Source organism: Montipora capricornis, chromosome 8 (assembly GCF_036669925.1).
Source record: "Montipora capricornis isolate CH-2021 chromosome 8, ASM3666992v2, whole genome shotgun sequence".
Lineage (NCBI taxonomy): Eukaryota > Metazoa > Cnidaria > Anthozoa > Scleractinia > Acroporidae > Montipora > Montipora capricornis.
In genome coordinates, this window is record NC_090890.1 from 30,281,723 (window position 1) to 30,301,722 (window position 20,000).

At 37.8% G+C, this 20,000-nt stretch overlaps 2 protein-coding genes across 2 annotated transcripts in view; both read right to left on the reverse strand.

Annotated features, from left to right (window-relative positions):
- Positions 1-20,000, reverse strand: part of LOC138059126 (receptor-type tyrosine-protein phosphatase S-like) — a 183,748-nt gene that overhangs the window by 115,082 nt on the left and 48,666 nt on the right. The window lies entirely within an intron of this gene.
- The window catches only part of LOC138059134 (uncharacterized), a 5,093-nt gene continuing 1,758 nt past the window's right edge, over positions 16,666-20,000 (reverse strand). The window contains exons 3-4 of the mRNA XM_068904668.1: positions 18,967-19,144; positions 16,666-17,963 (exon numbers count right to left, since the gene is read on the reverse strand). Coding sequence (XP_068760769.1) covers positions 17,701-17,963; positions 18,967-19,144 — 441 coding nt within the window. The 3' untranslated portion in view covers positions 16,666-17,700. The remainder of the gene's footprint in view (positions 17,964-18,966; positions 19,145-20,000) is intronic.

A 20,000-nucleotide genomic window follows, 5' to 3' on the forward strand; every position in this document is an offset into this window, starting at 1 on the left:
GAGGTGTGTAGGGAGGTTGGAAGGAGGAATAGGTAGGTACTGGCATTCTATATTCCTTGCAGATTTTTTTTAAATTTCCCTGACTTCTATCATCTGGAAAGCTCATTTTTCCCTTATATTAAATGTCCCTGTAACCAACCCTGTCGGGCCACTTCAGGAGGACATTAAAGCTACATGTCAAATATATGTATGAATCTGAACCTGAAAATGGATCTGTTAAAAATAATATTTAAGGGTTTCATCATTGGCAAAGGCAGTGCAGACTAGCCCTTATTCAACCCTACACATCAAGATGATAATTTGTGGTTCAATCACAGGTAACCCAGGCTCACTGCGTGTGCCACATAGGTAAATATAGAGAACATATGAGGTGAAGTTTAGGTCTGGAAATTTGTGAGAAAATGGAAATAAAAATTGAGGAAACTTACCATGTGTTGAGCTGTTGTTGTCTTTAATACGTACACGAAGTTTCGTTCACCTTCCTTCATAGTATAGTGACAAGGTGGGAGACGGAAGCCAGCTTAGGGACTCTCATCGACCCAAAACAAGCACGATTTTTTTTGCGAAAATTGAATCCAGTCGCTAAATAAACAAGCCAGGCTCGTGGAACATGAATTTCTCTAAACCATGATTCCACTGAAGCATCTCCAGAGATGCTTCAGTGGATTCATGGTTTAGAGAAATTCACATTACACGAGCCTGGCGTGTTTATTTAGCAACTGGATTCGACTTTCACGAAAAAAATCGTGCTTGTTTTGGGTCGATCGGAGTCGCTGGCTTCCATCTCCTACCTTGTCAATATACTATAAAGGAAGGTGAACGGGGACCATTTTTCCCGAAAGTTCGTGTACATATTAAAGGGAACAACAGCTCACCACATGGTAAGTTTCATCGATTTTTATCTCCATTTTCTTGCAAATTTGCAGACCTAAACTTCAACTCATATGTTCTTTATATTTACCTATGTGGCACACACAGTGAGCCTGGGTTACCTGTGGTTCAACTTTAACAATGTGATTAAGATTCCTGAAAAAAAAAAAAAAAAACACAAAAGAAACGAAAGAAATAAGAGTGTCCCTCTGCCTACTAAAGAGATTTCCAAGGAATTACATATAAAAACTTAATAAGACCTTCTACAAAACCACCTTTCAAATTATGAAGCCAGAGTTCGTTTTCAACTCTGTCAGAGATATCAAATCAACACCAAAGAATGAGTTACCTGAGACTCATGCAAAGGTTCACCATCAACTGGACACTTACGACTACCATCTCTAAAAGAACAAAAAAAAATACTTGTGCCACTGCTGAATAGATAGACCAGGCGTAAAGAGTACAATGATACATTATTCCTATTTTATTAACTTTAACAGAACAAAAACACTTTTGAGAAATGGTTGGAGTGTAGCTCAGAAAACACATGGAGCACCATCAACAGTTAACCAAAAGCTCCTCAGTAATGCCAACAGACCACACTATTGTGAAATTAAGCCACTACTGACTGCAAATTATGACAAACTGGTGAATTAAGTCACCTGGCACAGTGACAGCCCAAAGACAAAAATAAAGGGCAACCTGGCAAATAAACTTGATGTAATTGTACAGCAAGAACTGTCTCTTTAATCAATCTTTTTTTGACCATGTACGGTTGTTCATAAATACAAGAAAGGATAAACAAAACCAAATAGGAGAGAAGAACTTCTGTTGTTTTACTTGACATAACAGATTAAAACCACTTTCTCACACTTCTCAAATCCCCTTACGTGCCATATTGTGTTATCATGAATGTTTGAAAATGGATGCCCAGACAGCAGAATTTGCACATAATCTTTCAGTCAAGATAATGTGATTGCTTAGAAGAAAAAGATACAGATTGCGGAGAGACCAGTACAGAAACAAGAAGCAATCAAAATAATTGAGGGAAAGAGAAACAAGATTTCACATACCAAAACCGATGGGCTCTTGGGATCCATGGATTCATTAACTTTATAGTCTATGATGCACAAAAGAAAGCAGTGTTTTGTTCCCTATGAGTCAGCTAGTAGCATCTGTATCTTTGCTTCGTGTCCCAGGAAGACTGCTTGAAAGGATTGTATGTAAGTCCTTTGATGATCATATTTTATCTAATAGTATTTTAACTAATAAGCAATGGGGCTTTAGAAAAGGTTATTCAACTGAAAGTCTTCTGCTACATCTTACTGAAGCTTGGAGAGAGGCTTTGGATGGAGGTCGCAAGGTTGGAGTCTTATTCATTGATTTCCGTAAGGCTTTTGATTGTGTAAATCACACTATCCTTGTTGAAAAACTTAAAGGAATTGGAGTTATGGGTAGTATGTGGAATTGGATCAATGATTACCTCTCCAACCGTGTGCAAATTAGGACTCAAGTTAATGGTTGTCAAGATCAGATTTAAGACCTGTTAAATTTGGAGTACCCCAAGGGTCCTTATTAGGTCCCAGACTCTTTGCAACTTATGTAAATGATTTATCAGATCATGTTAACAGAGGGGCATCATATATGTATGCGGACGATACAACAATTTATGTAATAGGTGACACTGTTGATGAGATCATTCTTGTTTTACAAGAGGTTCTTGACCAGGTGTATACCTGGTGCCTTAAGAATAGACTGATTATTCACGAGGGTAAATCTGAGACAATGATTTTGAGCATTAATCCCTTCATTGGTCCTTTGAAACCTCTGAAGTTGGGTGAGGATTTTATTCAGTACATATCCTCTACTGCTTGTCTCGGGGTTACCATCGATGATAAACTGTCTTGGTCTCAGCATATTAAATCAATTTGTGTGTCATTCAATACTAAAGTCAAAATGCTGAGACGTATAAGTTTTTTACCCAAATCTATGTTAGAAACTCTGTATTTTAAGACTGTAATCCCAAGTGTCCTCTATGGAGTTGTGGTTTGGGGCTCTGGCTCCAAATTTAAAGAATTAGAATTGATACATATTAGAGCTGCTAGACTAATTCATAAGTTGCATGACTGATGAAGATATTTTAGCAAGAGCGGGGTGGATGCCTCTTGAATATTTTTATAAATTTCGTATTTTAATGATTAGGCTTTTTATAATTTAGGTTTAGAGGAAATAAATTCATAATACAACTAATTTAGTTGTTAGGACCTGTAAGAGCTATAATCTTAGGAAATCTTTAAATATTTTAGTTAATAGACCAAACACTGAGCTCGGTCGTAATTCCTTTGTACACAGGGCTGCAATCGCCTGGAATTCCCTGTCTGATAGTGTAAGATCTTTTTCTAATCAAACAGGCTTTAAAAATGGACTGAAGCAGTTAAAACATACTGTTATGAATATCACTTTTGAAAAAGACAGCTCAGTAGTTTATAATAAGCATTCCGATTTTTATTATTATTAATACATATTTATGTTTTATTTATTTTTAGCGATTATTTATCTTATTTATCTAAAGTATAATCACTACCATATGTATGTATTGTTAATTTTATTACAGTAGGTCCACATCAGCTGTAAAGTTGCTTTTTTCCTCTTGACCTGCTTTACTAAATAAAGTTATGTATGTATATATGTATGTAGTGCATCCAAATCAAACATCCTTTTTATGCAGGTACAACATATGAATGAATGAATGTTTATTTGCCACACAATTAATAGTATTATGAGGACAATCAATAATAATAATAATAATAATAATAAAGTCATTAATAAAAAAAGAAGGATGGCTGTTACAATAATTCTGGCGATGAGACCCCAAGAAATCGCTGGGCTTATAATTAACAGGGGCCCCTTAATATCCCTGTCATTAATCTAAATACACATGTAATCTCATGGAATGCTTGTGCGGCATAACTCAGGTATTTTTTTTTTTTAAAGAAACCCTAACATATTTTTCTTGAAGATCAGATAACTAGATGAATTAGTAATAACTTTGATCCAGGATCCAGGAAGAGAGTTCCAGATTTTGGACCTTGATAAATAATTATTGTAAATTGTTTGATGTTAGTGCAGGCCCGTAACCAGGATTTTATGTTGGGGGAGGGAGGGGGAGGGGGGGGGGGGGATTTTGCTAGCGAGGCCAAAGTGGACCAAACTACCGAAATATACTTTTTATTGTCTGATCCGTTTATTCAAAGTAGCAATACATGAGGAATTGTAACGGCAAAGTTGCCTTCTTTACACAATTGCAAAAATTGTGTCCGCAACTGTGAGGATCATAGCTTCACTTGATTTCATATCCGCAGTTCATATATGATCCATTTCATACATCATTTCATCATTGATTCATTCCTCACAGTAACATTAGAACCCATAAATGACCAGCTCCCAACGTCAGTGGCCTCATAGCTCAGTTGGTTAGAGCAATCTCGCACCGGTATCGCGAGGTCACAGGTTCAAACCCTGTTGAAGTCCTGAATTTTTGAGGCTTCTTTACGCAATTGCAAAAATTACGTTCATTATTGCGAGGATCATAGCTTCACTTGATTTCATATCTGCAGTTCATATATGACCCTTTTCATATATCATTTCATCATTGATTCATTCCTCACGGGAACATTAGAACCCACAAATGACCAGCTCCAAAGTCAGTGGCTTCATAGTTCAGTTGGTTAGAGCGTCGCACCGGTATCACGAAGTCATGGGTTCAAACCCCGTTGAAGTCTAAATTTTTCAGGCTCCCCCCAAAAATGTGGGCAATAATGGTTGGCTATTCTAGAAGGTGCCGTAATAATATTATTGTGCACTTGGCAGCTACATCGAAGGCACTAACTGATTGTGAACATGAACTTAACATGAACATGAACTTAGAAATTTGAAATGAATTTATTTGAATGTCCAATGCCTAATTTCACAACTGAAGGAGCAGAATGCGCTTGGTAATCTGAATTTGTTATTCTATTTAAATTGGAGAGATATGTAGAGGATCAAGTGGAATTACAATACTGGTAAGTAATAAATGTAAGGATAAATTAGTGATTGAGTATCACAAGGCTAGTTTAATCGAGATCTAAATATAATACTAACAGATTTTGGTATTTGCTTTGATACAAAACTTATGTGATGCTTCCAAGTAAGATGCTCATCAAGATAGACACCCTTGTTAAAATCATGATTACCGGTAGCTATTCTCTGTCTTGGTTAAAGATAACAAAATTAGTCTTTTTAATAATTTTATTAACTGAAAGCTTAATTAATTGTTACATTCCAACCACATATCATAATTGTGCAGCTTGTCATTTTCTAGAGATTGTACCCTTTTTGGGTCTGAATGTGAATAAAAAATACTGGTGTCATCAGAAAAAAGTAAAGGATGAGTTAAGTGAGAAGCATGGTGGGGAATATATCGTTAATACATTGTGTATAATATGAAAAATAGTGGACCTAAAATGGAACCTTGAGGGACACCACATTTTAATGGTCTCCTTAGAGGAACATGTAGAATTAAATAGAACAAATTGTTGACGACAAGAAAAATAACTTTTAATCTACTCCAAAGCCAGGCCACCAATACCATAATGTTCCAGCCTGCCAAAGAGGATTTGATGGTCAATGGCATCAAATGCTCTAGAGAGATCTGGCAAAGAAAACCCCTGCAGTGGTCTCATGTTGATCAACTGCAGATGAAATTTTGTTAATAAGGTGAATAGATGCAAGAGAAGTAGAGTTGTTTTTCCGAAAACCAATTTGACAACAGTAGCTAGAGTATGTCACATTCTTCAACAAACTCTATTAACCGATTGTACATATAACTCTCTCAAAAAATTTTGAACAATTTGATAAATAGAGAAATAGTCCTGTTTATTCACAAAAAGACAAGGCTCCTCCCTTTTGTAAACAGGGATTACTTTAGCAACATTCACTTTGTCTGGGAAAATGCCTTTTTGCAGCGACTGATTAATAATATTCGCTAAAAGGTGACGGAATTAAGTGAAAAGAGCTTTTGATTACATGCATTGGCATGTTGTCATAACCAGGGGCTTTCCCAGAAGATCAATTATGTTTTAGAAATGTCTTCAAGTTCTATAATTGTAGTGGTTGGCTTTAGAGCAATACAATATTGTTATTATATACTGTCAATGAGGAATGAACGAAAATTCGAATTAACAGTCTGCTGGTATAGCACTTCCAAGGCTTGGGCCAATATTAGTGAAATATTTACAAAATCTGTCAGCAATCACCTTGGGATCAGTATTTGAATCTCTAGACAAGCACTAACTCTTGTCCCACTTGTTCTTTGAAGCCTTGAATTTTCAAGTCAGGGGGTAAATGGGCCCCAAACCACAAAATTCTGGTGAGAAAAGGGCTTCATAATACCACAAGCAATAATTACAATTGTTTCCTGCAAATCTACATTACTTGGGGTGTGCTTTATCTTGGTTAAACCTCAGCTAACAATAATTGCATTTTCACCCTAATTAATTTGTAGAAATTAAGGCTTAAGATAAGCATTGTCGGTCAATGTCTTTTTCAAGATGTAGTGGTTCTGGAAAGAACCATTTTGGCTCTCAAAAGAACCATTTATTTTGAAGTGCAAGTTTAAGTTGTCCATGAATTTGCCATCAGCATATAATAATAATAATAATAATAATAATAATAATAACTAGTTTAGCCGTCATTAGTATAATTCGATTGTGTGATTTTAATATCTCTGCATCATGGAATTCGTAATTTTATAGAATTTTGAATTTGTTAAATTTATCAATTATTTCTATTTCTTTAATGTAAGTAAGTGAAATAAATAAAGTTGTTTTTATTATACAATAATAATAGTAATAATAATAATAATAATAATAATAATAATAATAACAATAATGATAATAATAATTGCCAACGAGCAAGCCTAGTGAAGATGCAAGGCTTGCGAGGCGGCCAGCTTAATGCTGCGTTAAGTATTGCAGCAGGCAGAAAAATTCTCGATTGTGCTGTGAAAAGTGTAATGTAAGGTTCCCTGGAGGGAACACTGACAGTGTGTGTTTCAATGATGTGTGATGTCATTTAATAGACAAACTTGCATGATGCACGTGACTATTGATTATCTTGTGTTCGGAGGTGGGTGAAAACACATTTTTTCCCACTTCCCTGGTCATTTTGTTGTGTGCACTTGCTTTGAGTGTTGTTTAATATTTATTTTCAAACCATCGTGTTCTATATCGAGTGAACAAGCTACAACCTAAACCAGCGTACGTATGTGTTCTTATCGACCAATAGCTGTTGTAAATTTCGGCCTTTGGTCCGCGAGTAGAGAAGTTTGTTTTTCGTTTTGTAACCATTAAGTTGTGAACAATTTAATTTAATTTTCAAAGGAAATATGTTGTCTGCAAAGTGCACAATTCAACCAACAATTTGACTTATAATTCATGGCTGTATCTTGCAAAACAAAAATTCTACAAGTGAAACAACTTTCATGTACAAGAGTTTGATTCCCCATTACATATCCATTTCACACTGAAAAGTCTCAAAACACTTTGGTGATTTTTTACATGGCACTGATTTTATTCAACTTAATTAATTATTGTTCAGTATATTCCTGTTAAAATTATGGCCATTCAAAAATTACAGCAGTACTTTCCATATTATTGCAAAACACGTTGACATCTACATTGTTGTTGGAGATTCAAAGTGTGCAATTTCTATTATTCTATTTTAATTTAAAGAAAGTGACAAAACTTTTGAGATTACGAGACATGTTTTGACAGAAACTTCTGTCATCTTCAGTTGATTAATGTACAAAGCGTTAAGTTGAATTTATAAGTAGGAAAAAGTGCTAATTATGCCAGTAACAAGAGAATGTACATAAAACGTGTTAATTAATGTGAGAATTAAAAGGATAGTTTTAGATTTATGTGATGCAATTCTTGATTAAGAGAAGGTTGTTCTCTTTGAATATATATGAAACGCCTCTTTTATCTTGAGTTGGAAAGTCGTAGAGGCGTGATCTAAAATATGGAAACAGTCCCCGGTAGACAGGGCACGACAATGTTCGGAATTCTGTAGGTGTTTGAAGTTGTGAAAGGCCCTACCACTGACTAAGTGCTCACACACGCATGTGGAAAAATGCCGGGTTGTTTCGCCGACATAACAGGCATAATACAGCCCGCACATGCAAACTTATAAACCACACGTGAAGGAAGCCCACCAGGCCAGGGATAGGGTCTTTCACACCAAGCAAGTTGCCTATCTTAAAGGAGGAAAAAACTAGTTTGATGTCCAAATCATTGCAGTAGTGCTTGATAAAGTGACGGATCTTTTTCTGAGTGACAACAGAAAAATGACCTATGTAAGGTAGCTTAAAATAAAATATGGGTGAGGTGGGAAGGGAACCCTGGGGACAATGATTACTTAGGGTCCCAGTAATGTATAACGGTTTACAACCCTTTCCATTAAATGGGCAGGGAAAAGATTCTTTTTTAGGATTTCCATAAGCTTAGTTATGCCCTCGTGTAGCCCCAACCAGGTGTTGTTAATCTTATAGGCCCTATCTATAAGAGTCCTGACGAGACCCACTTTGTAAGAGTACGAAGTGAAACTGAAATAATTAGTCAATAACCCAGTAAAGGTTTTCTTACTCTAGTTAGAAAAGAATTGGGATCAATATTATCAACTAAAACATCTAAAAATGGTAATTATTTTGTGATGAGCTTCTTTTTCCATAGTGAACCTAGATGTAATGTTTGGGTGTCTAGAGTTGATGTAATCAAAAAATGTAATGGCATCATGTTCCGAGTGAAATAAACAAAAAGTGTCATCAACATATCGGTGGCAAAATAACATTTCAGAGCCTTGAAATTTTTCCAACCATAGTTTTTCATGATGCCCCATAAAAAGATTGGCTAGAACAGGGGCAAGAAGAGACCCCATGGCTACGCCATCAATTTGGTCATAAAAAGAGCCATTAAATAAGAAATGAGTCTGGGTGGTATCTATAGTGAAAAGGCTTCTAAGTTCAGTTTCACTTAACTTAAGGTCAGGATTGCCCTTGGAAATGTAATTGACAGCTAGGTCAATGCATTCCTCAAGGGGTATGTTCAACTTGGTAAAGAGACTTTCTACATCAAAAGAGACCATAAACTTACCAAACATGGATAACAATTGGATGTCCTGCACAAAAGTGAAAGTGTAATGGCTGTTGTGTCGGCGAAACAACCCGGCATTTTTCCACTGCACACATGCGTGAGCACTTAGTCAATGATAGGGTCTCTCACATCTTCAAACACTTACAGAATTCCGAACATTGTCGCGCCCTGTCTTCAGGGGACTGTTTCCATATCTTAGATCACGCCTCTACGACTTTTCAACTCAAGATAAAAGAAGCGTTTCATATTCAAAGAGAACAACCTTCTCTTAATCAACAATTGCATCACGTAAATCTAAAACTATCTTTTTAATTCTCACATTAATTAACACGTTTTATGTACATTCCCTTGTTACTGGCATAATTAGCACTTTTTCCTCCTTATAAATTCAACTTAACGCTTTGTACATTAATCAACTGAAGATGACAGAACTTTGTGTTGAAACAGGTCTTGTAATCTCAAACGTTTTCTCGTTTTCTTTAAATTTCTGACTTGCCTGCTGATATCAAGATCCTTTGGAAATATTATTCTATTATTGTTAACTAAATAAGTTGAGTTGCAGTACTTTTGAATAACAAAATACCTACAGGAAATTGACTCAGAGAGCCCTCCCCTGGGTAGGGATTTTGACACATATGCGTTGCCCCATGGTCGGGAATTTGACATGTCCGCCATATTGGAACACCGACAGAACCTGGAGATGAGTTATCCTCAATCTTGGTTTTGCTGAGACTTCTTTGGTTTTCCCGATTTTTCTGGACACCATGGGTGGAAAAAAGGTAAGCAAATCCATCTTTAGGGGCTGATCCATACCAATTTCCACCATTTTACGGAAGTAGGTCAGAAACATGGGAAAGGGGACTTTTGGAGAGCTAAAATCTAAAAAATGCCCGGGGAAGCATGCCCCCGAACCTCCTAGAAACTCTTTCGTTGTTTTGGAAACCGGTCATTATTTCATCCTAGATCCACCCCTGGTCTTGTCTTTTTGTAAATAAAGACCATCACTTCTATCAGTCCTTGCTGGAGTGTTCACAAGTACGAGAATGTTTCTTTCTATTTTCTTTTCGTGATTGCTTTTTGTATATTTCTACATATTCATGAATTATCCATTCTATCATTGTGCATGCATGATTGATTCAAAAGCTGGTTAATCTTGTTCATGCTGTTTTGATAAATGTTAGGTTCTTGTTCAGTACCATGAGAAAAGTTTCATGTTACACTACAGATTTCCATTAGCTGTTAAAAAGGGAATTTGAAATCGACAGCAAAGAACATTGGTGTTCCAAGAATGTGAATCTGATGAAAAAAAGTTACTCCAGGACAGGAATGTGATGTTGCGAAGGTGCCCGGGGCCCCGTGGGGGGGATTTGACCGTCTGTAGGTGCCCAGGGGTTGGAAATTTGACGCTAGCTTCCACGAAAATGGCAAATTCCCCTGGGTCAGCCCGTCCCCCACCCCGGGGCTTAACATTGATAGGTGCATTAATTAAATTATTGTCAGTGTTACATGTACGTGTTTAAAGTATGGCTAAGAGTTGCCCAAATCATGGTGAACGCCGTGGAAGAAATCTTTTGAAATAAAACCGAGTGGTGTGTTTACGTGTTTGTCTTATCCACCAAGAACTATGGCTACACTTGCAAAACTAGACCGTTCCATCGAAAATTTCACGCTTTAATAAGCTCGTCAGGGCGTAGACGATTGAAACAAGAATCAAAGGACACAAAAAGTACAAGCTAACTTAGCCTGACCAGATAACACGCAAGATGCAACCTCCACAATATCTGTGGCCACAGGAAGTTTGAACTGGTTCTCGCAGACCCATAAAGCAGATAGGGCATCTCAGCTTATAATCACTCTCGAGGGGTGGATGAAAATGCTCGTCATAGCCTCTCAGTTCTCCAGAAGACGAGGGCTCATCTGAGGCACGATTTACGGACGCCATTAGGTTTTTTGATATTGCAATAAAACGTCACACTAAAAAGGGTCCGGACGGTTGCTGAAGTAGTTTAAACAGTGTCAATCCAACACCTAGATCGGTTCCACAAACCGCATGTGGTTGTTTTTCACTCACGTGATCAACAGGCATGTTTTTCAACGAAAACAAAAGGAAGCGTTTGCATAATAATAGAGTTAAATTCCGGGAGGATTTGGTCGGGGCACCAACATGGCCGCCTTTCCTTTGTTTAGGGGCACCAACATGGCGGTCGTGACGTCATGTAAAAACGTGGGTAAAACGCGCGTTCTGATTGGCCAATTGGTCATTTACCATTCCCCAACCCCTCTGCGAAATCCTCGGCGAGTGCGACCCCAGAGCTCTTTTTCGCATGACTGCCGATGCAGCAGCGTAAGTAGCAATCTCGTTCCCAGAGTCTTCGTTCCCCTCGACTATGGGTATCCATCCCCGACAAAATTCAAACTTGTTGTTGTTGAGTCCAAACCTTCAGTTCAAGCATTCTATCTTGCAATTTAAACTCGAAATCATTCAATTCAAACTGTTAATTTGTCAATTCAAACATTCAATTCGGCAATTCAAACATTCTATTCTTCAATTCAAACATTCAATTGGACGAGTCAAACATTCAATCGTTCAATTCAAACATTCAATTATCCAATTCAAACATTCAATTATTCAATTCAAACATTCAATTATTCAATGCAAACATTCAGTTGTTCAATGTAAACATTCAATTCGGCAATTCAAACATTCAATTGATCAATTCAAACATTCAATTGGTCAATTCAAACATTCAATCGTTCAATTCAAACATTCAATTATCCAATTCAAACATTCAATTATTCAATTCAAACATTCAATTATCCAATTCAAACATTCAATTATTCAATGCAAACATTCAATTCTTCAACACAAACATTCAATTATTCAATGCAAACATTCAATTCTTCAATGCAAACATTCAATTCGGCAATTCAAACATTCGATTCTTCAATTCAAACATTCAATTCTTCAATTCAAACATTGAATTGGTCAATTCAAACATTCAATTCTTCAATTCAAACATTCACTTCGGCAATTTGTAATAGATCGTTTTCACGTGACGTCATCATTTTCTAAAGTCCAAAACTAAAGAGCCACGAAAGTTTTTATCCTCATCAGGCATAAGAGGCGGTAAATTTGATCCATTTGCAATTTTAAAGCTCAATAGCGTGCTTCGTTTGGAAACCAGAGCATTTTGAATTTCTGAGTTATAGCGGTGCGTGACACGAGGCGACGATAGAGTTTTTTGAGAAATAAATATTTATCTCATGGTTATGAGACTTTTTAGAGTTTAAAGCGTTAGGAAAAGAGCTTAGGTAAATACCTTCTTGTTCAGTGTAGATGATCACTGGCCTAGATAGCCAAAGTAAGTAACAGATGTTGACACTATTTTCCGGCCGCCATATTGGTGCACCACATTGGTGCACCATAGATGTGCACCAACATGGCGTTTTCATACTGGGCTCTGTAAATTTGTGCAAAACATTTCGACGAATATCTGAAGTTTGGGGAAACGCACAGGCCTAAAACTTGGAGAAGTGTCTTCTTCATTTATCTTCTACAACATCACGAATTCTTGACTTTTTCCACTGGATGGTTTTCGATTTATTTTTTTATTGCGTGACAGTGAAAACGATCTATCCATCGTTTTCACTGTCACGCAATAAAAAAATAAATCGAAAACCATCCAGTGGAAAAAGTCAAGAATTCGTGATGTTGTAGAAGATAAATGAAGAAGACACTTCTCCAATTTTTAGGCCTGTGCGTTTCCCCAAACTTCAGATATTCGTCGAAATGTTTCGCAGAAATTTACAGAGCCCAGTATGAAAACGCCATGTTGGTGCACATCTGTGGTGCACCAATGTGGTGCACCAATATGGCGGCCGGAAAATAGTGTCAACATCTGTTACTTACTTTGGCTATCTAGGCGAGTGATCATCTGTACTGAACAGACAGCTATTTACCTAAGCACTTTTCCTAACGCTTTAAATTCTAAAAAGGCTCAAAAGCATGAGATAAATATTTATTTCTCAATAAACTCGATCGTCGCCTCGTGTCACGCACCGCTATAACTCAGAAATTCAAAATGCTCTCGTTTCCAAACGAAGCACGCTATTGAGCTTTAAGATTGCAAATGGATACAAATTTACCGCCTCTTATGCCTGATGAGGATAAAAACTTTCGTGGCTCTTTACTTTTGGATTTTAGAAAATGATGACGTCACGTGAAAACGATCTATTCGCTAATTCAAACAATCAATTCGCCAATTCAAACATTCAACTCGCCAATATTCGGCATTGGTCAATTCCGCTTATTTAATTCATGCATTCAATTCGGCAATTCATACTTTCACTTCGGCAATTCAAACACTCAATTTGCCGATTCAAACATTCAATTAGGCAATTCACAGGTTGAAATACGGCAATCTTGACAGTCGAGATCGACAGTCGATCGGTAAGTTCCTCACACTTGTTCAATCCGGCAATCTTAGCGTTCGTGGGAGTCTGGTTACGAGAACATGTCTTAGGCCTCTCTCGGCTTTCTTTCTATCTTTGGCGGGAAAAAAATTCTTACAAATTTTTTTGCGAGTGGTATTAAACAACAATGGCGTCCTCATCACCTATCACTCCGGCGTTTGTTAAGTCAGTAATTCAGGACACGATTAGTAGAATTGACCATTTTAGGATCCCAGATGACATCACTAGTGTAATTCTCCGATTAGAATACCTCAATGAAGCACTTGTAAACAGTGGCCAGTTCACAGACAGAGCTGTCTCTGCCACCAGCGAAGTCTTGAGCATTTTGAGGAACGTCGCGAACAATAATCTTCCCGAAACTCGGGAGTTGGAGGTGCGCTTTGGACGTAGAGGCAGACCACCTTTTCATATAAAAGAGGAACAGCTTGTTTTTCTTGTGGAGAACGAGAGAACGGTTTTAAGGACGTTCGCGCCCATTGCTACTGCGCATCTTTTTGCACATGTCACGCGCACGTCATGCATCGTAGACCACGCAAGTAAACACGATGCTAAAGGCGCAAAAATTTTCCACAAGAAGGGAACATGAAAGTATGTGGCATCATGGGATAGCTGTGGACCCAGGTCTTCTCGGAAATGTCACGCAATGGCGTGACAGTGCGAATAGACAATCGCTTTGAGAACTTCGCAGCGATTTTACTCTCTTGAATGCTCGGTGACCCCCATTTTTCTTTCCGTAGATCACTTCCTTTCTTGATTTTGTCCATTTTAATAAAAAACAAAAAAAATCTGTACGTGAGAAGTTACAAATATTTGGCCTTTTATGCTGTCGTGCGACCGAAGTTTTCTTTCTTAGACTAATATGTATCGTTTTTCAAGGTCTATTTCACCTCAGAAATAGACATCAGCTGCAAAGGTTAATTTAGTTATATTAGTTATGTTGAACTGAGTACGTTTACCTGATCTAAATTTCACTCATGTAGCTTTTTTATTGCTGACAGTTGTAAGCTAAGATCGTCTTAAAGTAACGCAATCTTCTAAAAATGCACCTCATGATCTCGAAAACGAGCACGGTGACCCCCCATTTTTTTTGCCTTTTTGGCAAAAGTAGATCATTACCTTTCTGCGTGGCAAGTTTAAAAAAAATCTGTACGTGGGAACGTTTTGGGCGCGAACGTCCTTAAAGTTCCTCAAATCAGCCAGTTGTTGGGAGTATCAATCAGAACAGTAGAGAGGAGACTGTCTGTGTTTGGTATTAAAATGTTAGGTAAGAAAAGAAAATCGTTATAAAACCGGCTGTGCATGGGTTTGATGTACATTTATACTTGGCGGGTTTTCAGTGAGGTCACTCCTCATGGGAGACGATTTCTATTAGGCCTAGTAAAATGTCGTGACATAGGCCGAGTATGGTAGTTTGATGATCCTGGTTATGATTCCGGGGGCGAAGAATGCAGCAATTGTCTCTTTACACGCGGAAGTAAGCATGTTCGAGTTCTGCCAATGAAGAAATGGACTAGATGGGAAGTCATAACACTATACCACCTTTTTTCACTGAAATATCATGAAGGGAACCAGCAGAGGTTTGCTTGTGCTTTTTTTCCTTTGGTTGGGGAGAGGGATGAGCCCAAAAATGTTGACTCTTTGTTAAGTGGGAAGGGGGGGGAGGTCCACGGGAGAAAAAAGAAAGGCTAGGAAGAGAGCATGCAGTTTTCGCATCAAGCTCAAGAAAACCTCACCTGCCAATCCCCCACCCCGTCCCTTCCTCACAAAAAAGAACGGTCCCTTAATACCCTACTGTCTTTTTTAAAGGAAAGTACAGCAACATTGGAGATGATGAACTTGATCATGTTGTTGAGAGCATTCAACAGCTACATCCTGGTGTTGGTTTGAGAATGCTAAAAGGGCACCTGGAGAGCCGTGGCCTGATGCTGCAAAGAGAAAGGATCAGGCAGTCCCTTCTGAGAACCGATCCCACTGGTGTTCTCCAGAGGTGGCGACAGTCCATTAGACGAAGAGTGTACAGTGTTCCTGCTCCTCAAACGCTTTGACATATTGATGGAAATCATAAATTAATTCGGTAAATTTACATCCTTTTCTCCACCCTGTGAGCAGAGCCTCTCTAAAACTCACAAGAGGGCGAGCAAGAAAAAAAGGCTCTGCTGGCAGCGGGCCTTTTTTATGCAAATCTAATTTTTAGGTAACCATGGTTTATTGTTCGTAACGAATTTCAGCCTTTCTGAAGTTGTGAGGTATGTTATGGGTGGAGAATTGTTGTTCATGGAGGAGTTGATGGTTACTCCAGATTGCCAGTTTACCTTCAAGCATCCACGAACAACAGGGCCTCGACAGTCCTCACATTATTTAAGCAAGCTGTTGCTGAGTATGGGCTGCCATCTAGAGTGAGATGTGACAAAGGTGGAGAGAACTACGATGTTGGATGGTTTATGTTGACTCACCCAAGCAGAGGGCCAGGACGTGGAAGCATTATTGCTGGTGAGTGATGCTTTGTTTCATTTGCAAAGGGCCCCACAGTATACACAAAGACACATTCATTCCAGTGCATTCTAACAGTGGAATAACTTTGGAATTTCTCAGTACTTCAGTACTTAAAAAACTACTGACAAGTGCTGCACAGCCCATGTGTAATACCTACGCCTTACTTATTCCAGTGATGGGTTTCCTATCATCATCATCACTTTTTTTATGAATATAGATCAAGAGCAAAATGTGTTTTAACTTATTTGATTTTGTATCACACTTGACAGGAAAAAGCACCCACAACCAGCGGATAGAGAGGCTATGGCGTGATGTTTTCCAAGGTTGCCTTTGTCTGTTTTATGATTTATTTTATCATCTTGAAAACTGCAATATTCTGGATCCCAACAATGCCATTGACCTCTGGTGTTTGCATTTTGTTTATGTTCCTATTATCAATACACATTTGACCAACTGGAAAAATGCATGGCAAAAAAAACTTAGGACGAAGGGAAATCGCAGTCCACTTCACCTATGGATAGCAGGTCTCCACATGAATGTCTGGTCTAATCAAGACGATCAAGAAATGGCTGGTGGGGTAAGCGAATGAAAGGGGGCACCTTTCTTTTGTATTAATTTTATTTGTTCCTATCAAAAATAACCTGAAATATCAACTTATGGTGTATTCCCACTTAATCACAAACTTACATGCATTTGTTTGGCCTTTACTTTCCAGATAAAATCGTGCTCTTATTAACACTGATTTCTAAATATAAACAGTGAACTCTCTTTAGAAAACGTGAACTGTGCTGTTTAAAGCATTGTCTTATAAAGACCAATGAGTACAAGAAGGAGAACATGCCATGCAATTTCTTTAGCACTCAAAAAGTGCATTCTGTTGAGAAAAGGGGCTTACTGTTCTAAGTACTTTTCCAACAAAGGTTAATCCCACAAGACAACAATTGATAGAAATAAGTCACTCCCCTGCGTTTCCCACAACACCTAACAAAAAATTATGTGGTAATAACCGAAATTTTATGCAAAAATTGGACACACTATATTTCATAATAAATTGGTGTACTGTGCATTACTATCCTAGAGGTGATTCTGGAATAACAAGAAATGTATATTTTACACGAACTTTCAATTACTTTTTACCTGATAACATATTAACGGCTTGTGTATCCTAGGATTATGGAATTGATTGGCATGGTCCCCTTCCAGAGCAAGTGGAGAGCGAAACAACAGTAGAAGTTCCAGACACAGATTCCCCAATAACTGAACCTCAGTTAGAGTCTCTGAGACTCAGAAGCTGTGACAGTCATGACACTTACGGTATTAACTTCTTTTGCCATGTCTTGACAGAGGTCCAACACATGGTTCAACGAGGGACATAATGGAGGAAAACGATTATTGTCCAACATGTATCAAACTTGATTTCCTTTAAGGCTGGTTTACACCCACATGTACGACGCAAGTGTACATGTAAGAATACGCAAACTTAATAGCTTGTTGTTAAATAGTGCCTTTTGTTTTAACAAAAGGCTCTAATGATGAACAAGCTACTGAGTTTGTGTATGCTTCTTGTGTTTATGCTTGTGTCGTACGTGTACACCAGCCTTAATGTGTAAGCATTTGTAAATGTGACATTAAAAAAGTTTGAGTGTTCTTTAATTTCATTTTCACGAGTAGTTTACACAAGTCCAAAATGAGCATTCGCAAATGCATAATCATACAGATCATGCAGTGTTTTCATAGATGGTAAAGGCTCTATCAGAGATGGTCTGGGGAGTTTCAGGCAATTTATACATGTGTTAGCTGTTGGAATGAAATGCCCTTCATTTGCCTCTACGAAAATGATTGAAGGATGCAAGGCGTAACCAAGTACTGGTCCTTGATCAGCTCCTGTGCAAAACCTTAAAATATCTCCAAGAGCAATATTTCCTCGGCGTCCACCTGTTAAAGCAATAATAAAGTAGATAAGGAGGCTCAAAATAGTTTCTCCTTTTTTCAAACAAATAAACATATTCTGTTTTTAGATACAACTAGGGTAATCATATCAAGACAAAAATTGGCCAGGGGAATGAAGTATCAGTCATAGATTTCTCACATAACACTTTCCTCCAAAATAACGTTACCATGGCAACGATATAAGGCATTATCTTGAGCCTTAACATCAACATATATTGTCTTTTTTGAAAAAAACGGGACGGTGAAATCTTCCCATTCAGCGTTACCAGATAATGTTAGAAATAATCTCTAAAATATTTCAAATTCAACAAAATCTGTAGGTCACACGTTTTAAATTAATCTAAGCTAACATGCAAAAATTGAAAAAAATCACAGTCTGGAAGCAGAGATATATGCGAGTTAAGTTGCAAAATCAAGAAAAATGAGGGGGGGGGGGGGGGAAGATCGGCATTTACGCATGCGTCACCCGCTCATTCGAATGCACGGGCAAGTGAAGCTACAGGCCAACACAAACTGATTTAAGTGACCATGAAACCGTTTGTGTACAATTTTCGTTGTTTTCGTGAATAGGAGATGTCTATTTACATTTCATATGGATAGGAATTAGAAGAAAGGTGAGAAAAATTTGCGGTCTTTGTTTATTTCTGGTCACCCACTTTGAATCGTGAGCTGGCGCGAGCAGCTTTTAGAAGTGCGTGTGTGGCTTACGCTCGCGCGCTCAGTCGAATACCCTTTCGAGCCTCCTTAAGAAAAACAAAGGCACGTATTTCAGTTAGAAGCCTTAGGTCTGTTTGCTGAGAAGATATTGTACAACAATGATGTACTTATTGTGATAGGCCAGTCTTGTAATGTGTCTGTGAGAAGAAATGGAAAAAATACTTTGCATACCTTGTACACAAAAATGGGAGACACCACTCCTCCTTTCAGTGGTGAAATTGGAAGAGATTTTTCTCTACAACTATTATTGGTGGTCAAAAACGTAACTTACTTGCCACTTCTCTGAGATACTTTACAAAAGCAGTGTAAACTTCCCCTTCAAATACCCTTGTATTAGAGCCCTGCTCGCTGAAGTCAGGCTTCAGAATTTCTTGTATCCTCCTAATTGGTAAAGTAGTGGCCTCATTTTGTCGGAATAGATGAACAAATAGGGGAATCTCCTGTGCAATCTGTAAAAAGCAACAGCATGCATAAAATTTGACCAAAGACTGTTTCACTCTGATTCTTCTGCAGGTTTTTTCCCAGTCCTGTGTGGATACAGTGTTCACATGTACAAAAAATTAATATGTCCCATGTTTCACCTTCTTGTCGTGTAAAAGCAGACAATGACTCTAGGGTGAATGAGTATAATTTATTTACTTGTCCTTTGTCATGCATGCAAACCACAACTCTTTAAGAGGGGTGACACTTAACTACAGAAAGACAATGGTTGCTAAGGAAGCTTCTTCGTAATAGAGCCCTACAAAAAAGGTCCCAGGGATGTCTTATGAAGTAACTTTTTGAATGGACTTCTGACACCATTCAGAGGGCGCATGCGCAACTAGTCCCAGTCTTCTGCCGTGTGTTTCCGTGAAAAACAGGTAAAAGCTCCCAGAAAACAAAAGATAAAGGCGGTTTTCTCACTGGATGGGAACTGTTCCATCATTTTTCATAAACTGTAGCATGGAATTTCTATTTGAACAAAAAAGGGAACTGATATTTTGAAAAGTGTATCAAAGGAAGGCCTTATGATGTCATTCTTTTTTTTGCGAAATAATTTGTTTTAAAATGTACTGTATGCTACAGATTTTGTGTTAGAATGTTCTCATATTGTAACGTTAAAAATTTGGGAAAAAAAACAGTTAAGTCTCTGAGTTTTTAGGTATTTCCTGTTTTGGTCACGTGATTTACCAAATATGGTTGTGAGTTGAACCATAAAAAGGAATGTTAAATAAAAAACACTTGGCAAAAAAGGATAACTGTAGAGTTAAAGGAATTCAAGGAATGACTATTTGAAGGGGTCCATAGCAACGGTTTGGTAGTTAA